A 15,824-nucleotide genomic window follows, 5' to 3' on the forward strand; every position below is an offset into this window, starting at 1 on the left:
ACAAACAGAGCTATAGAATAGGCTATTACTATAGAACAGACAATTACAATGAAAAAAAAGAAAACTGTGCTGACAGTGCAGAGCCTGCTTGGGATTCTTTTTCTCTGCCTCTCTCTCTGCCCCTCCCCTGCTCGCATGCTCTGTCTCTCAAAAAATAAATAAATAAATAAACATTAAAAAAATAAGGGAAAGTAAATCTTACTTATTTTCCAAGATGCTTAACACAAAATACCATGACACATTTCATATTCACTTGTTTGGGAAAGTCATGGAGCTAATCTGTTTTTTGTCACACACCATGGCTTATGTTGGATACATTGGTGTGTTTCAGCAGAACATTTTAACAAATTAACTTAAAGAATATTTATTAAACACCTGTTATGACAGTCTGTAACAGTGCTGAGTGGGGGAAATTGTGTGTGTGAGAGAGACAGAGTGAGCACATGTGAGAGCAGGAGATGTGGGTGAAAGTGTTAGGCAAGGTCACACTGAAAGAGAGTTTACCATAACAGGAAAAATATAAACAACATTTCTGATCCTTACCCCCAGGGAAAAAATATTCATAATAAGTTGTATTTGGTTTATTTTATAGGAGAGTTGACCTGGTTATTGATATAATAAATTTTAGTATTTTATTATTTAAATATAACAGTATAATTGTGTTCATTTAAGGAATATAATTTGTAATTTGAGCAACAACAGTGGAGTCCTTTTATCTTATTGAATACTACATTAGAGTTGAATAAGTTAATAAAGCAAACTTTTCCCCCAGTGTTAAATTTAAATGCTCTTTGATAGAAAGTTTACAAAAATATTTAAGAAATACATATTTTTCTTTGTGTCCGGTGAATATTTAACTTACCAATATTTTCTCATGGCTCTTTAGGTTTTTATATTGGGTTTAAATAATGGCACTTGATATAAATGGGAAGCTGAGCTTTCTACCTTAATAGCTAAAGAGCAAAAAGAATATAAACTTAATCTGGAGCAAAAATATTATTTTCCTATAATTAACTTAACAACAGTCAGATTCTGCAGTTGATAATTAAACCTTTGAGCCTCAAGTTAGATTTCATACTTGGCTTGTCCTTTGAGCTGTCCCTTGGCTGGCTGTTTCCTAGTATTTGTGGTGAGTTCCTTCATCATGTAAATGAAAAAATCATTTCACCTTTCTAATTCAAAAGTAGACAAAATGAAAATTAATTTTAAAAGTTGATGAGCTTACTATTCTCTTGGGTTGGCCCTCAGGAGTATTTATGCTAAATTAATAGTATTATAAATAAACCATGAGTACAGAAATTGTCTGCCACCCATAAATACAAAAATCCTTCCAGAAGACCTGCATAGCATATTATTTCTTATGTGCCTTCCTATACAAAGAAAGCCAAGACACATGGTTATAATAATGCATTCATTCCAAAGGTCTGCATATCAGTTTGCATATAGATGGTCTCCAGATTTAACTGCAGTATCACACACATGTGAATTTATGTTTGGATGCTTATTGATGGTGAAGGGAACATTGATTTAGATGTCTTTAAGTAAATATGTAATATCTACAGAGATACATACAATATAAAATTATCTTTTTATTTAGGACTTCTTTACTTATAACTTTACATATAAGCATGTATTTTTGGAGTACTAGGCATCATAACTTCTTTGCTAGATCCTTCGCAAGAAGCAAACTAATCATATTTATAGATAGCATGATACCACCATTAAAGCTGGAAAGGAACATAGAATTCAATTAATATTGCAACTTCATAAGTACAAAAACTTGGGCTCAGATAGGTCAAGAATTTTTCCAACAATGGCTCACATTTTCATGATAGAACTAGGACCAGAACCCATTTATTATTTTTAGCTCAATTCTGTCTCAGATTGACATCATCAGAAAGATGAAAAAAAAAAAAGTATGTGTTAGAACTGTGCTCCATGTAATCAGTGATTTCTTTCTTTGTAACTCTCTTCTTCTTTGTCTTTCCTTTGAGAGAACAAAAACAAAACGAAACAAAAAAATACCTATTGCTCCCGCTGAAGGTATTTAGAAAGTGCTAAGAACTTCAGATTGAGACCATATAGGTCATAAACTCCTTTGTGTCATTTGACCCTTATTTGATGATTCAACTAGAGGCACGAGTGTTTCTCAGTTTCCCCTGCCTTTTATTACATGTGCTTTTTAAAAACATTTTAATCATGGTTTATTTTATTACATACCAAACTTCTGGCCTGGAATCTCATGACACTATTGATTGAGTAGGAATTTTGTTGGTAATTCAGATATAGAAATGCCTCCAAAATACACTATATTAAAATGTGATGGTTCATCTTATCTGTGACTAGAACAGGAGTTCCTGCAGTGTGAGTCTAAGGCTTCCAAGTAAAACAATTTTTAATGTCATTTATTTTCGGCCGTTTACAACTTCTAATACCTACATTTCTTTCTTTTTATTTTTAAAATTCAAATTTGATCACATAGTCAAAACAAAACAAAACAAAAACCACCTTAGGTTCCCAGGAAGTTTAGGGGCCTTAAAAAAGTGTGTGTGTATTTGTGTGCATGTGTTTTCATATGTTTTTTTCAGTGTCCCCACTTAGTTGGAAAGCTGCTCTGGGTACAGACATCTGGGCACATTGTCACTGATAGAATTGAGCAATTTTTGTTTTTCTAACTCTCGTAGCTCTGGCCAGCTTCACATGGGCTTCTATCAGTTGAAATTGTAACTTTGACTTCAGCCAAGTGTAGGTTATTGGGCTATGAGTGCCAAAAATCACGAGCGGTCTCCACACTTCAAAGTGTGAATAAAAGCAATATTGTAAAATAATTATAATCGTTTGAAGCAGAGCCAGTCACACAGTCTGAGCCCATCTTCCTTCATTAATTTGTATACAGTTCTTATTTTAACAGAACAAGCTTCCAGAGGGTACTCACATGGGACTGCTGAACCAGCTGTACAACTTTTATTTTGAAGAAAAAAGTTGAGCCTCAGATCAGGCAGTTTTAAAGACAGGGAGGGACTTAGCTTTCCAGAGCTTGACCAGCATGTGGAAGGACTGCTCTCTTGGCTGCACTAACTCAGGGCGCTCCTACCTGGGTGCCACTAGAGTAGGAAGTTGTCTGTTTGTTTCCTTCTGTTCCCGAGGGTCCTGTGTGCTTCTCCTGCCTGTATCAACGTGACTGTCGGTGGTTTTTGCACACCCTGCTCTGTGGGGGAGTGCCTCAACGTGCCTGTCTTATGTGGCCTCTATGGACACACTGCTCAGCTGGCAGAGAGCAGGGAAGTTTTCTCCCAGCACCCAAAAAGAGAAAGAGGAAACTACTTTTTCCTTCTGGGCTCCTTGCAGCACAATAGACTTCTACATTGCCTCCCTGGATTTCTGGAGTGGTTTCCAGGAAGAAGTTAAACTTTTACCTTTAAATGGATGACCATGTCACAATCAGGAAGAAACATCTCCAAAGACCCATCTTTAGGTAAGTAATGCTACACCCCAGTTGGCTCCAGGGTTGTCAGGAAAAATAATTTCTCTTCTTCATCCTTAACTTGGGAATTCTGGCACTAAGTTACAGCGAAGCAGTACAGTGTGTCTAACGTTTAACTTCATGCATACCCAAGGAGTCCTTTTATTTTCTATTTTCTGAAACTCTATGCACAAACTGTTATCAACTCAAAATTTATTTAAAAAACATACTAGCTATTCAAGCACATGAATGACATAGCACTGGAAAAACTTCTACAACATTATGCAATCCCTTGCTATTTCTAATGGTTGCACAGCCCTCTAAGTTGGAAATACTGTGCTTGGTTATTTCAACTAATTGCACTCAGAGATAGTGTTTTAGTGCAGCAAATGCTATACCTTTTTGCAGTAATGTGGGAAGACAAATTTGAACTTGATGGCTACTATACTAAAGTGTACATTTTATACCTAGTTCAGGAGTGTCTTTCTGCAATTTAGGAAACAATAGGGCAACAGGAAAAATTTTATACTGTGGTGAAATTTGTGGCCAGAAAATATGTAGATACAGTGTAACAGATTGAGCTAAGGTTTTATTTTGGGGGGAGACTCACTCTCTATAGAGAGCAGCAATTTCTTCACTGACTTCTTAACCCTTGATTCTTTAGTTATTTATTATGTACTTTAGAATTCAGAATTAGGAATTTAAAAAAATTAAAGAAGATAGAAATTCAACACAGTTTCTGCCTCTTAAGACAGAATATTTTAAAAAAGAAGTTAATTATTTATCAATGTTGTACTTCCTCCAAAATAATATCCTAACCAGAGCAGAGATACTACATGTTAGTAAAACTAAATGTTAAAGTCAAGTTACAGTCACCGGTTGTTGATCTAGAATCAATTACAGGATAATATAAGTTTATGGATGGAATTCCTGGCATTCTGTGATTGTCACATAATGCGTAAGAGTGGGCCTTAAGGCACATATTTTATGCATTTATTAAAGCATTATTATAGTATTATTAGTAGCAACAGTATACTTTTGTAAAGCTTAAAAAATGCTAGCTCAAATCTCTTTTACAGCCTTCTCTTGAAGATAAATGATATTTAAATATGTATGTGTGGATTTAATATAATCTATGTCTACACAAATATACATTTGTACATTGTATGCACTGATGGCAATAAGTCACCAAAAATCCAAACTGACCCTCAGAATTTGAATCCACCTGCCATATTTTCTGAAAAAAAATCTCTCAGTGTTATGTAATTAATATCTATTTTCTCCCAAGTGCATGTGTGACTTCAAAAGATCTGACAGTAGTATGGATAATTCCAAACTCAACTCCACTGAGGCACCATTAAAAGAAGGCACCTGCAGAAATTCAGGAAAGCAAGATTATGTTGGATAAAGTCAAATCCACTTAGCCAGTATCTTTATTATGTTACCCCATCAGGAAGCTGTTGCGATTGAAGCAGGTGGTACTTCACCCCTGGTTATGGCGAACCCGTACCCCCTCGTGCTGAATTCTGTGCTTAGGTGCCACTCACAGGAGAATGGCAACTCATCTGTGCTTCTGTTCTTTTTCATATAAAGATGTTGAAATTCTTTACCCGAATAATTAGAATACAATTTGCTAAATTCAAATGATTGCTTCATGATCCTGGTGACTTAGAAGAGAAAACATAGCTGCCAGAGAGGACCTCCTTTCACTCAGTCAACTGTTTCAATATGTGCAGAAATGGTTGCTGACTGAAAACAGGGTAAGGCCAGATGTCGGGCCGGAATTGATTGGTCAATTGGCACACTGACAGCTGGCTTTGCTTTTCTCAGGATATGATTGTCATGAGGGAAACGGGAGGTGGAGAGTACCTTAATAAAGTATTCAAATGACTAGATATAATTCCCCAGAGAAATTTGTGGGATATTCTTCAGCAAAACACAGCATTGGCTTTCTGATAGCGAGTTGTACTTTTGAGCAAGTTAGGAAGTGGTTTAAGATTGTTTTTGGCATTTGATGTCCTTATCCCATGCCCCACTTCATTTTCCTTGTTGGCCTCGTTTCTCAGGTCCCTTGTCTCCTTGGGCTATTACTGAACTGTCCACCTCTCACATTGAGACATCTTTCTCAGGTCTGCTTTTTTGGTCAAATCCATGTACTAGACCTTTCCTTCTCAATGTGTACTTCTTTGTACCCTACTTCCTAAGGAATTTGCATACTGGTTCTCAATCCACTTGGTAAGCAAATTAGTGCTTACCTTTTATATGTGCTAGACTCTTTTATATGTGTTAGTTATGAGTTTAACAAATTTTGTGAAAATAATGTTTTGACTTTATAAACACTTCATTTAGAATTTTAGTTATTAAGGGAGATCAGTCTGGGATTTTTTGGGGAAATATCTGACATATTGACACCATTCAAAATTTTATATACAGACTACTTTCTTCTGCAATTGAACCCACAGCTTTTTTGTTTGCTTGTTTGTTTTGAGAAAGAGAGACAGTGCGAGTGGGGGAGAGGCAGAGAAAGAGGGGGAGAGAGAGAATCCCAAGTAGGCTCCACACTAACAGTGTGGGCTTAAACCCAGGAACTGTGAGATCATGATCTGAGCTGAAGTCAGATGCTTAACCCACTAAGCCACCCAGGCACCCCAGAATCCACAGCCTTAATTCAATTCACCTGACCTTCTCTGATTGATTATAAGTGTCTAGATTTGGCTGACTGCACTGGGAAGGTCAGACATGATAACGAAACACAAATTGTAACTGCCTTCACATGACATGTCATCTAGTATACACCTAGGTAACTATGGCACAGGCAGATGATGGGTGCCAAAAAGGAGGTGACAATGTCCTGAAAAATTATAATAAGACAGCTTTCAATGATGACTAATTCTGACACCTTACTGAATTGATAGAGAATAGCAATATTTTATTTTTTAATTTAATTTTTGAGACTGCATGAACATGAATTTTTAATTAACATAATCTCCCTAAATTTCAGACAGGAAAAGTCATCCAAATGTAAAAAGTTAGTTGAGAGGTGTCAGAGAAGATGATAGATGTTGAAATTCCATGGCTGGATATGTTACTGGGGAGGCTGGGAGAAATCTTACATATTATTTAGATTTTGCCTCTAAGAATGTGTCTCCTGCAATAGTGATTCCGCTGAATCGTCTCACCTAGTTAAGTAAGCAAATCTATGTTTTAAAAGTCTTTTGTGGAAATTTTAGATATATATTTTCACACCAGGTCTGTGAGGCAAGGAACAAAGGAAAAGTTTATTTTATGGCCAAGGTGGGTTTATGGGATATCTTTTATGCATATCATGTGGAACTTGGGATCAGTGAGACTGACCACTCAGCCCTGAGGATATATAAATGGTGCATCTCAAACACACTTTGTGGTTCTGCCTGTAGACGTTCCTGTAGCTCAGAAACTGTACAGAAAAGTAATGATTCTTCCTTTACTCAAGAGAAATTCTTTAGATTTTATAATTTTCCTGGAAGGAAATACTATCACAGAATGTATATTAATGTCTTTTAAATATGCATCACAAAGTTTGTTCCTCAGTACTTAGCAAATAAAATTATACAGAACCTTAAAATCCAAGATGTGAATAAACACTTGACATTAAAGGCATCCCACAGAGAAAGAAACATTGTATTAGACTTTAAAAAACCTCTTTTTCTGTGTTACCACTGAGTTTTATCTCTGGTAATAATAATTTATTTCTTTATATAAATAGATTAATCAATTTCTAATATATTTCAAATCAATTACCTTTATATAACTCCAGCAAAACAGTTGCTGAAGATTCTTCCATCTTATTGCATATTCGTATTGCTTAGTGAACTTTCTATATTCTCATGGGATAAATAAACATTTAACGTTTATATCAAGAAAAATCTGTTTCTCCTAATAAAATTGCATCAGTGAGAACATTTCTTATATGAATCCATTGCCATGAAGTCTAAGTCTGGGTTTTTGTTATTATCATCTCCTACTCGATTTGATATTTTATTTTATCAAATTCTATTATATGTGTATTGTTTTCCATTTATTGCTTCAAATTTTTTCTTAAAGTAGGTAGGCAAAAAATGAATTAAACAAATAAATTGAATTGAAACTTTTCTTACATGTTAAGCCTTATTTAGTATTCTTTGAAACTAACAACCTATTGAACCGCTTCAGTGTTCAAAATGGATGCTATTTTTGTGGTGACTTTCCATTAGAAGTAGCACCAAAATGCCACAAACAAAATATGCAAATAATTGTTCATCAGCCCTAGATTTGAGAACTGGTCTATGCATCCAGTATCTGAGACATTAAAGTGCAAGTCAGATTTCTGCCAGGGCCTGAGACTAATGAAAATTGTGTTGAGATCTTCACAGCATTTAGAACATGCTGTTTCTTCTCTTTATGCCTTTTCAAAATTCTTATTTTTACAAGTATCTGTTAGCAGAGGAATTCTGAGTGTGCTTTTGGCAGGCATATTCTCTTCACATAGAGATGGAGAAAGCAGAAAGATGAAATAAGAAAGCCCAGGAAAAGAAAGACAGATCCTAATGTTCTTTGTGGACCTAATGGGGATGGTTAGTACCTATTGGTATATCTGATTTCTAATTTCAAGGTTGTGATCTATGCTTTATAGAGGAACAGCATAAAATATCTGTTACATATTTAAAATGCTACCCCTTTTGGAGTGTAATCATTTTTATGTTTCCACTTTTTTTTTGAGAAAGAATGTGTGCGAGTGCGCACATGAGTGGGGGAGGGGCAGAAGAGAGGGAGAGAGGATCTCAAACAGGCTCCACACCCAGCATGGAGCCAGAGGCCAGGCTCCATCTCACCCCCTGAGATCATGACCTGAGCCGAAATCAAGAGTCAGATGCTTAACCAACTGAGCCACCGAAGCACCTCTATTTCCACGTTTAAGTTCAGTGCATGAACATCAGTGTTACCGCAAAACCAGAAGTTGCTAATACGCAAGGGATACACTGCATTTCAGATTTTTACATGTTGACATCGCAGAATACCTGACTGACTGCAGATTTACGGTAGTTTTCTAGGTAAAATGTTTGGATAGTATTAAGTTATTCAGACATTGTGAACCCATTCCCCTCGGTGTTTTGGGAACAACAAAAAACCTGAACAGATATAAAATATCAAAGCACTCTAAAATTTAAACTAATTGTCATACATTGTTGGACATTGGGATTTTTTCTCATTCATATTTAAGTATTTATAATATTCTGTAATTTAATCCTCTTTTTAACACCTTCCTCTCACCGGAAACACATACTTTAGACAGGAATATATTTAGTACAAGTCATCAGAGTGAAAAATAATTACGTAGAATAAAACTAAGTACGAGCTGATGAAGTAGTATAATATGTTAAATACCTTTTTTATGGAATGAATTTCCTCAAAGGAAGAAGTTCTATGTAAATAAAATCCAAAATATAATAAAATTCTGTATTTATGAAAATGTTTTAACATTTTTTGGCTCTAAAATAAAGGAGATTATGAATTTGTTTATTAAAAAAAGAGAAAAAGATGAATTTACCCTTAATGGTTACATAGTTACATGTTAGAAATTTGGTTTAATGGCTTTTCTTTTAAATAAGTGATGATTTTTATGTGACAGTTAATTGATAGAAAAAAATAATTATGTTTAAGTTATTCTCCCCTTGCTATGAAAGGAAAAATAGTTTTGGAAAATAGACATAGTGAAGTGAATTTACCATTTATGACACTATCAGGCACAACATTAGTTAATAGAAGAACAGTTATATTTTATAATAGACATGTTTATTAAAAATTAGTTTTTTATTGTTTACATCAGGATGTTATTGCTGCTGGTTAAAGGTCATTGCATGACTTATAAGGCAAGGAACAGAAACAAGTTGATCTTTAAAATGGACTGACTACAAAGATAAAGCAAAACAACAAACAAATATGAGTGTAAGACATAAGGTAATGTTTATCATGCAAGTTATCAGACATAACTCTGCCTTTTCTTTTTTTTCGGTTGTGACAATAGCTCTAATTTTTAAGTGGTCATCACCAGTAGATAAACCATAATTTGTTATACATTTTAAAGTCAGGCAATAAGTAATTTACTCCTGCTGGTATTACTTCCTCCATAATCAACACAAATTTAAGCTACCTCCAATAAACTTACCATCACCAGCAACAGCAGCATGGCAATAGCAGTAGCTATTAATGTTAATATTAAGAGCTGCTGTTTATTAAAATTTTAGTGTATTTTATTTATTTATTTATTTATTTATTTATTTATTTATTTATCTTAATGTTTATTTTTGAGAGAGAGAGGGAAACAGAGTGCAAGCAGGGGAGGGGCAGAGAGAGAGAGGAAGACACAGAATCCAAAGCAGGCTCAAGGCTCAGAGCTGTCAGCACAGAGCCCAACGGGAGGCTTGAACCCACTAACTGTGAGATCACAACCTGAACCAAAGTTGGACACTTAACCAACTGAGCCATCCAGGTGCCCCTAGTTTATTTTTAATAAAGTTTACAGGTATATAATCTTCAGAGCAATTCCTTAAAGAAGTAGTAAATCCACAATTTATAATTTGGGTATGGATCCAGGAACAGAGAATAGATTAAAACACAACAAAGTTTCTCTCTCTCAGGAACTACACAAATTTTGTTTGCTAACCTAGGGAAGTTTGGTGATAGTTGTGTTTATCTTAGACATTGTGTTCATGATTTAGAAATAGCTTTTCAAAGATTTGTAATGCTTGAAATAAGAAAATAAAGGTTATCCAGGTTAAATGATATACTAGATAATTTAATGTTTTGGAAAATTTTATATTTGGAATAATCAGTCTATTACATATAGTGTTTAGGTTAAAAGCAATGAAAAATCATAGTAATAAGATTAAGGTGACCTATAGGATTATCAAAATTGAATAAGTTAAAGAGGTCTGCAGTATTTATAAACCCAGTCTCTTCAGTTCTGTGACTGGACATGACATAATTGTGATAGTTAGTTCTCATGGGAAAGCTTCCGTTTATTTATGTATTTGATTAAGGTCACTTGGCCATGAGCTCTGCTTGAGGAAAATCCAACATTTCCTGAACCAGAAATGCTGGAAGTGAATGCAGCAAATCACCGTGCATTTGAAGAAGCAGATGATAAAACTTTGAGATTTGTCATCTTCATAACATCCCCAAACTGCTCCATTAAAGCCATATTTTTTTGTTATGGAGAAACACTAATTCTGAGATAAGTTGGTAACCATTTGTAGTCACTCCAGCCTTTAGCATCATAGGATATTATTTTTAGGAGAGTTGTTTGTTAAGACAGGTATTAAAATACTATGTATTTATTAACCTGTTGTTTACAGGCATTGAAAGTCAAGGGCTTTTATTATGAAAATCACCACTTCAGCTTTAAAAATATTAATATTTAATTTGACATTTTCAAGGATCAAAGAGCTTGGAACAAATTGTTTGGAGACCAAGTAATTTAAAACAGCATGTCAGTATCTTTAATGTACAAATGTGGCAATTTTTGAGTCCTAATTGAGGAAGGAAAGGAAAATCCTACTAGGTCAAAGTCATTTTTAAGTTATATAATTAAATCAAAATTTGGATGAAAGTAGAGAAATGTGACAATCTGGGACCACCTGTTTGTTAGATATCTTCTCTAATGAAGATTCCAAATGGTTATAGCTATTCCAGTGATGATATTTTTGTGGATCAACATGAAAGAGAAAAAAGAGACTCTTGCAAATTTCTGTGGCCACTAATTATGCATATGCTGCTCAGTTCAGCTGCACCTAATTTTTTCTAACTCAGAGATCTCATGTCATTTTATCTGGATTTCTTTTAGTGCACATATCGCTTCATCCCTATTATAATTACTTGAGTAAGGAGGTCAACCCTCCTAAAAACAAACCTGTAAGATTTCTGAGGCTGTAATTAATATTGAATTCATCTTTGTATTTCCCATAAATTTTGGTGGAATGTGTGTGACAAATAAGCACTTGGCTTATCAATACTGACTAATTGGCTTAGTCAATACTGACTAAGTCAGTATTGTGAATGTATGAAATAGGAGGTGTTGGGAATTATGGTAGATAGGAAATGAAAACATTTAGTTTCACATTTTTAAAAACAGTGAGTCTAAACAAAATCCAGCTACAGATTGCTAACTGGTGACCCTTGAAATGAATGAATGATAGAATTAATAATTTGTTTAGTTAGGTCTACATAATGGGGATTGCTCCATTTTCAGGGTGAATGATGGCCAGTAAGTCTTGGCTGAAAATTCTGGCAGCCATATCCAGGAAGATTGCTATAAGGATGGGTAGCTTGTTTCTTGTTTGTAATACTAATTGAGAATGAGAAAACCAATATACTCTACAATGCACTATAATATACAGATTATAGAATCTGTATATAATTTTGTAGCATTAAAGGAAAAAATGAAGAAACAAACTTGTTGAATGAATAAAATGCGTTCGTGTTAGCCCCAACTTGAATTATTCCGGAATCAGCAAATTCAGTGCCTGTAGCCCATTCCACCTTTGAACAACCATAACTTGTTACAAAGTACTTTCTTAAATGGGAATCTGTCTTTTGGTCAATATAAACTTTTTTTCTCTCTTAGTAGAACTGGACCAAGAAAGATCCAAACTCTTTCACAGGACAGTCTTTCAAATGCTGAAGACATTTGTATCAGTGATTGCTATTTATAAATCTTCCTAAAGCATAGGGGCTTAAAATGACATGAGTCTATAGATCAGCTGAGTGGTTCTGTGATCTCAATGGGCTTTCTTCTGCATCTGTAGCCAGATCATAGGTTTGCTGTGAACTGGCTGACCGAGGAGGACCTTGGGTTACATGACTTGAATTTCCTTCATGTATCTCACATATCTTTCTAGCAGACTAGCCTGGGTATTTTTTTCGTAGTAACAACAGGAAACTATGGAGGAAACAGAAACTCACAAACATTTTTTCAAGGCTCTGATTGAGTCTGAATTGAGTCAGTTGTTCTGTCCCATTGTAAAAGTCAAAAAGTCACAGGGCCAAACCCAGAGTTGGTGTGGGAGAATATTAGTAAAAAGAAGCATATATAATTGAGTCAATTAATGCAATTAATGCTCTCTGAAAATTCTTGTGTTTTTTCTGATTCTTCTTTCCTTTATTCCATCCATAGTCCATCTTCATTCAGACAGTTGAAAAGACAGCATATAATTTGAATTTTTATTTCATGTTGTTGAAGTTATCTGAGGATGGAAATGTATATATATATATATATATATATATATATATATACACATATACACACACACACACACACACACACACATATATATATATATATATAATAAAACAGTGAAGTTCTATTGACTCTCATGTGGTTGATGGGTCAAATATTTTTCACCTGACATCAGAGTTATAGTGTGCCTGAAATTCCTGGTTAAAAAAAGTTTTAAAAAGTTAAACATTAGGAAAGTTTCACTAACTGCTTAAAACATGAGCTATTATGCCCATGATGATGGCCCATATTTTCTCAGTTTCTTTTGGAGAATTAATTTTTACCAAGTGTCATGCTAACAGGCTTGAGACAATTAGTTATTTTAATACAAACTGAATATAATTAATTATATAATTTTGGGCAATCAATTTCAATTCCACGAAAACCATGGCCTGGAATGGAGGGCTTGTAAATACTAAAATAAAATAATGCTTCCTTTTGCATTTGGACCATATTTGGTATTCATAATGCATATTCTCATCCATAATGCATATTCTCTAGGAACTTACGATTATTGTCTCTTAAAAATTATTTATTCTTTGTACTATAAAATCATGATATTATTTTCTATTACTGAACCCTTCCAAATACCACTATAATGAGTAAATGCTTTCATAAAAGCCAAATTACATAATTCCTCTTTTAAATCAGTGATTCACAAAACGGATCTGTTTGTTATTGACATTAGAATTGCAGCTTACAAAACAAAAACAAAACAAGCTTCTGAAACCTTAACTCAGATATTCTGCTTTAGTAGGTCTGGGACTAGAAAGCTTTGATATATGTGTTTCCACATGCTCTCCCATTTATGTTGATTCATAGCTAGATATGGGAGCCACTTTCCTTAATGATACAGTTTACCTGAATAGGAATGGAGGAACAGAGTAGTTTGGACAACGTTTTGATAATTTTAGCATCATTATTGAAAATATAAGCCAAATTAGAACTTCTAGTTTTCATTAAAAAATGTTTATGGGTACAGGAGACCTATGAAAATGAAGGGGGTTATATTTCTCCTTTAAAAAACTTAAACCCTTTTTTAGAATCTACATAGGTTTATAAAGTACAGAGACAAACTACCATGAACTCCAAACCAATGGTTTTCAGCATTGCCTATATCTTACAATCACTGGGGAATTAAAAAAAAAAATCCCAATGCCCAGGTTGTATCTCAGACTTATTATATCAAAATCAGTGGGTGAGACCCAGGGATCAGTGTTTTTTATAATTCTTTAGATACCTTGAATGTACGGCCAAGTTTGAGAACTACTCTCCCAAGGAGAAGCACATATGAAGTACTGAGACAGAGAGGGAGAAACATTCGATGATAAACATTGAAGGTTTGTATGATTTTGACAGGAAAGTGGAAGAAGAGAAGGATATTAATAAGGTGGTATAGCTTGAGCAAAGCCAGGAGATTACAAAAGTTCATGAAGTGTTTGGGAGAATTTGGGGCATAAGGAGAACTTCTGATTAGCTAGCAGAGAGTTGAGGATGTGTGGCTTCAAGTGGTTAGCACTAGTGAGTCAAGGGCCATACTGCAGTCATTTTGTGAATATGTGCGGTCACCCATCTGGTTTGTTGTTAAAACTGACAAGTCTGATGAATTGAACTCCTAAACTCCTGAGCTCAAGGAAGACCATTCCCCTGAGATACTCCAAACAGAAGCATAAAATAAGTTTGGGAAATACTGCCTGTCATACTCATTCTCCTGTTAGAAATTTACAAGTCATATTAGATATTTTTTTGCAGTAAAACTGAAGTTCGCTTGGCCCAATATTCCCCCAATTTATTGTATTTCTATATAATTCTTATTAATATTTACAGAAATTAGTGTTCCAAGGTACACATTTCAGTTTCTCTAAATTTTCCCCAAATATGTCTCCTTTATTTTTCTGAGATTCACTTTACTTTAGTTTTTTTTCATCCTTTACTTCTTTTATTTTTGTTATCTGGAAGATAGTCTGAACCTAAGAAACTTATCTATAGTTAATATTTTTCATCTACTCTTAGAGAAACTCAGCAAATAAAGTTGCCTCGTTGAGAGAATAGTTAATGTTCTATTACATAACTGCAATGGTGTGAGTTTAAAAAAAGGAAGAAGAAATATTTTGAAAAGATTGAGAAATGATGAACAATATCATGTTATTGAAACAGCTGAGGGTAAATTAAGAAATAACAGATGGGAGTTATCTGTGGATTATCACACCCAGGTATCATGTACACACAAGTTTGGCAGCATTTTACCTAGCTCTGGTGCCTTTTTCTTCATTTCATCCCAAAGAGATTTCTTTTTAAAGCATTGCTTTTAAATTCACACTTAGTGAAAGCAGATGATTCAAAATCTGCAAATAATACCATTTTGAATAATGATGGCTTATGCTTATGTAGAATCCCATAAAAAGAGTTTTGGAAAACATTTTTTTTATATCTTTTATACTAGATGTTCACACAATATTCTTATGAAGTAGAAAGAAAACTATATAGATCTCCATTTCATAGATGTTTTTAAAGCTCAAGGGATCAAAACCAGCCAGAGGGAGAAACATTGAAGAGTACTGATATTAAGAACATACAGATTGGGGCGCCTGGGTGGCTCAGTCGGTTAAACGTCCGACTTCGGCTCAGGTCATGATCTCGCGGTCCGTGAGTTCAAGCCCCGCGTCGGGCTCTGTGCTGACAGCTCAGAGCCTGGAGCCTGCCTCAGATTCTGTGTCTCCCTCTCTCTCTGACCCTCCCCCATTCATGCTCTGTCTCTCGCTGTCTCAAAAATAAATAAACATTAAAAAAATTAAAAAAAAAAAAGAACGAACAGATTGAGTGTGGCTCGCCATTACAGATTGCATCTTTATAAAAGATAGTGTTAGGACATCTTAATGTGTATGCCAGGCTGGCCATACTATCCTTCCTTGAGGTATAATCCATTCTCACTAACCAAGGAGATGATTTGAATCACCCTAAAAGTTATTTTGAGCTACTCAGAAGTCATTATATTCAGAGTCATTATATTCATGAAAATTTTCTCTTCCAGAGGTCGAGCAAAAAAACAAAAACAAAAACAAAAACAAA

At 34.6% G+C, this 15,824-nt stretch overlaps 1 protein-coding gene across 7 annotated transcripts in view; it reads left to right on the forward strand.

The window, feature by feature from the left end:
- The window catches only part of PDE1A (phosphodiesterase 1A), a 326,870-nt gene that overhangs the window by 84,783 nt on the left and 226,263 nt on the right, over positions 1-15,824 (forward strand). Inside the window, exon 1 of one of the 7 annotated variants that reach the window (XM_019461255.2) lies at positions 2,940-3,475. The exons of 5 other annotated variants lie outside the window; for them this stretch is intronic. In XM_019461255.2, the coding sequence (XP_019316800.1) occupies positions 3,423-3,475 (53 nt within the window). In that variant the 5' untranslated portion in view covers positions 2,940-3,422. Of the gene's footprint in view, positions 1-2,939; positions 3,476-15,824 lie in introns of those variants that run through there. One more of the 7 variants, XM_019461264.2, reaches the window with a different exon arrangement.

Source organism: Panthera pardus, unplaced genomic scaffold (genome assembly GCF_024362965.1).
Source record: "Panthera pardus isolate Hobbes unplaced genomic scaffold, ASM2436296v1 HiC_scaffold_10, whole genome shotgun sequence".
Classification (NCBI taxonomy): Eukaryota; Metazoa; Chordata; class Mammalia; order Carnivora; family Felidae; genus Panthera; species Panthera pardus.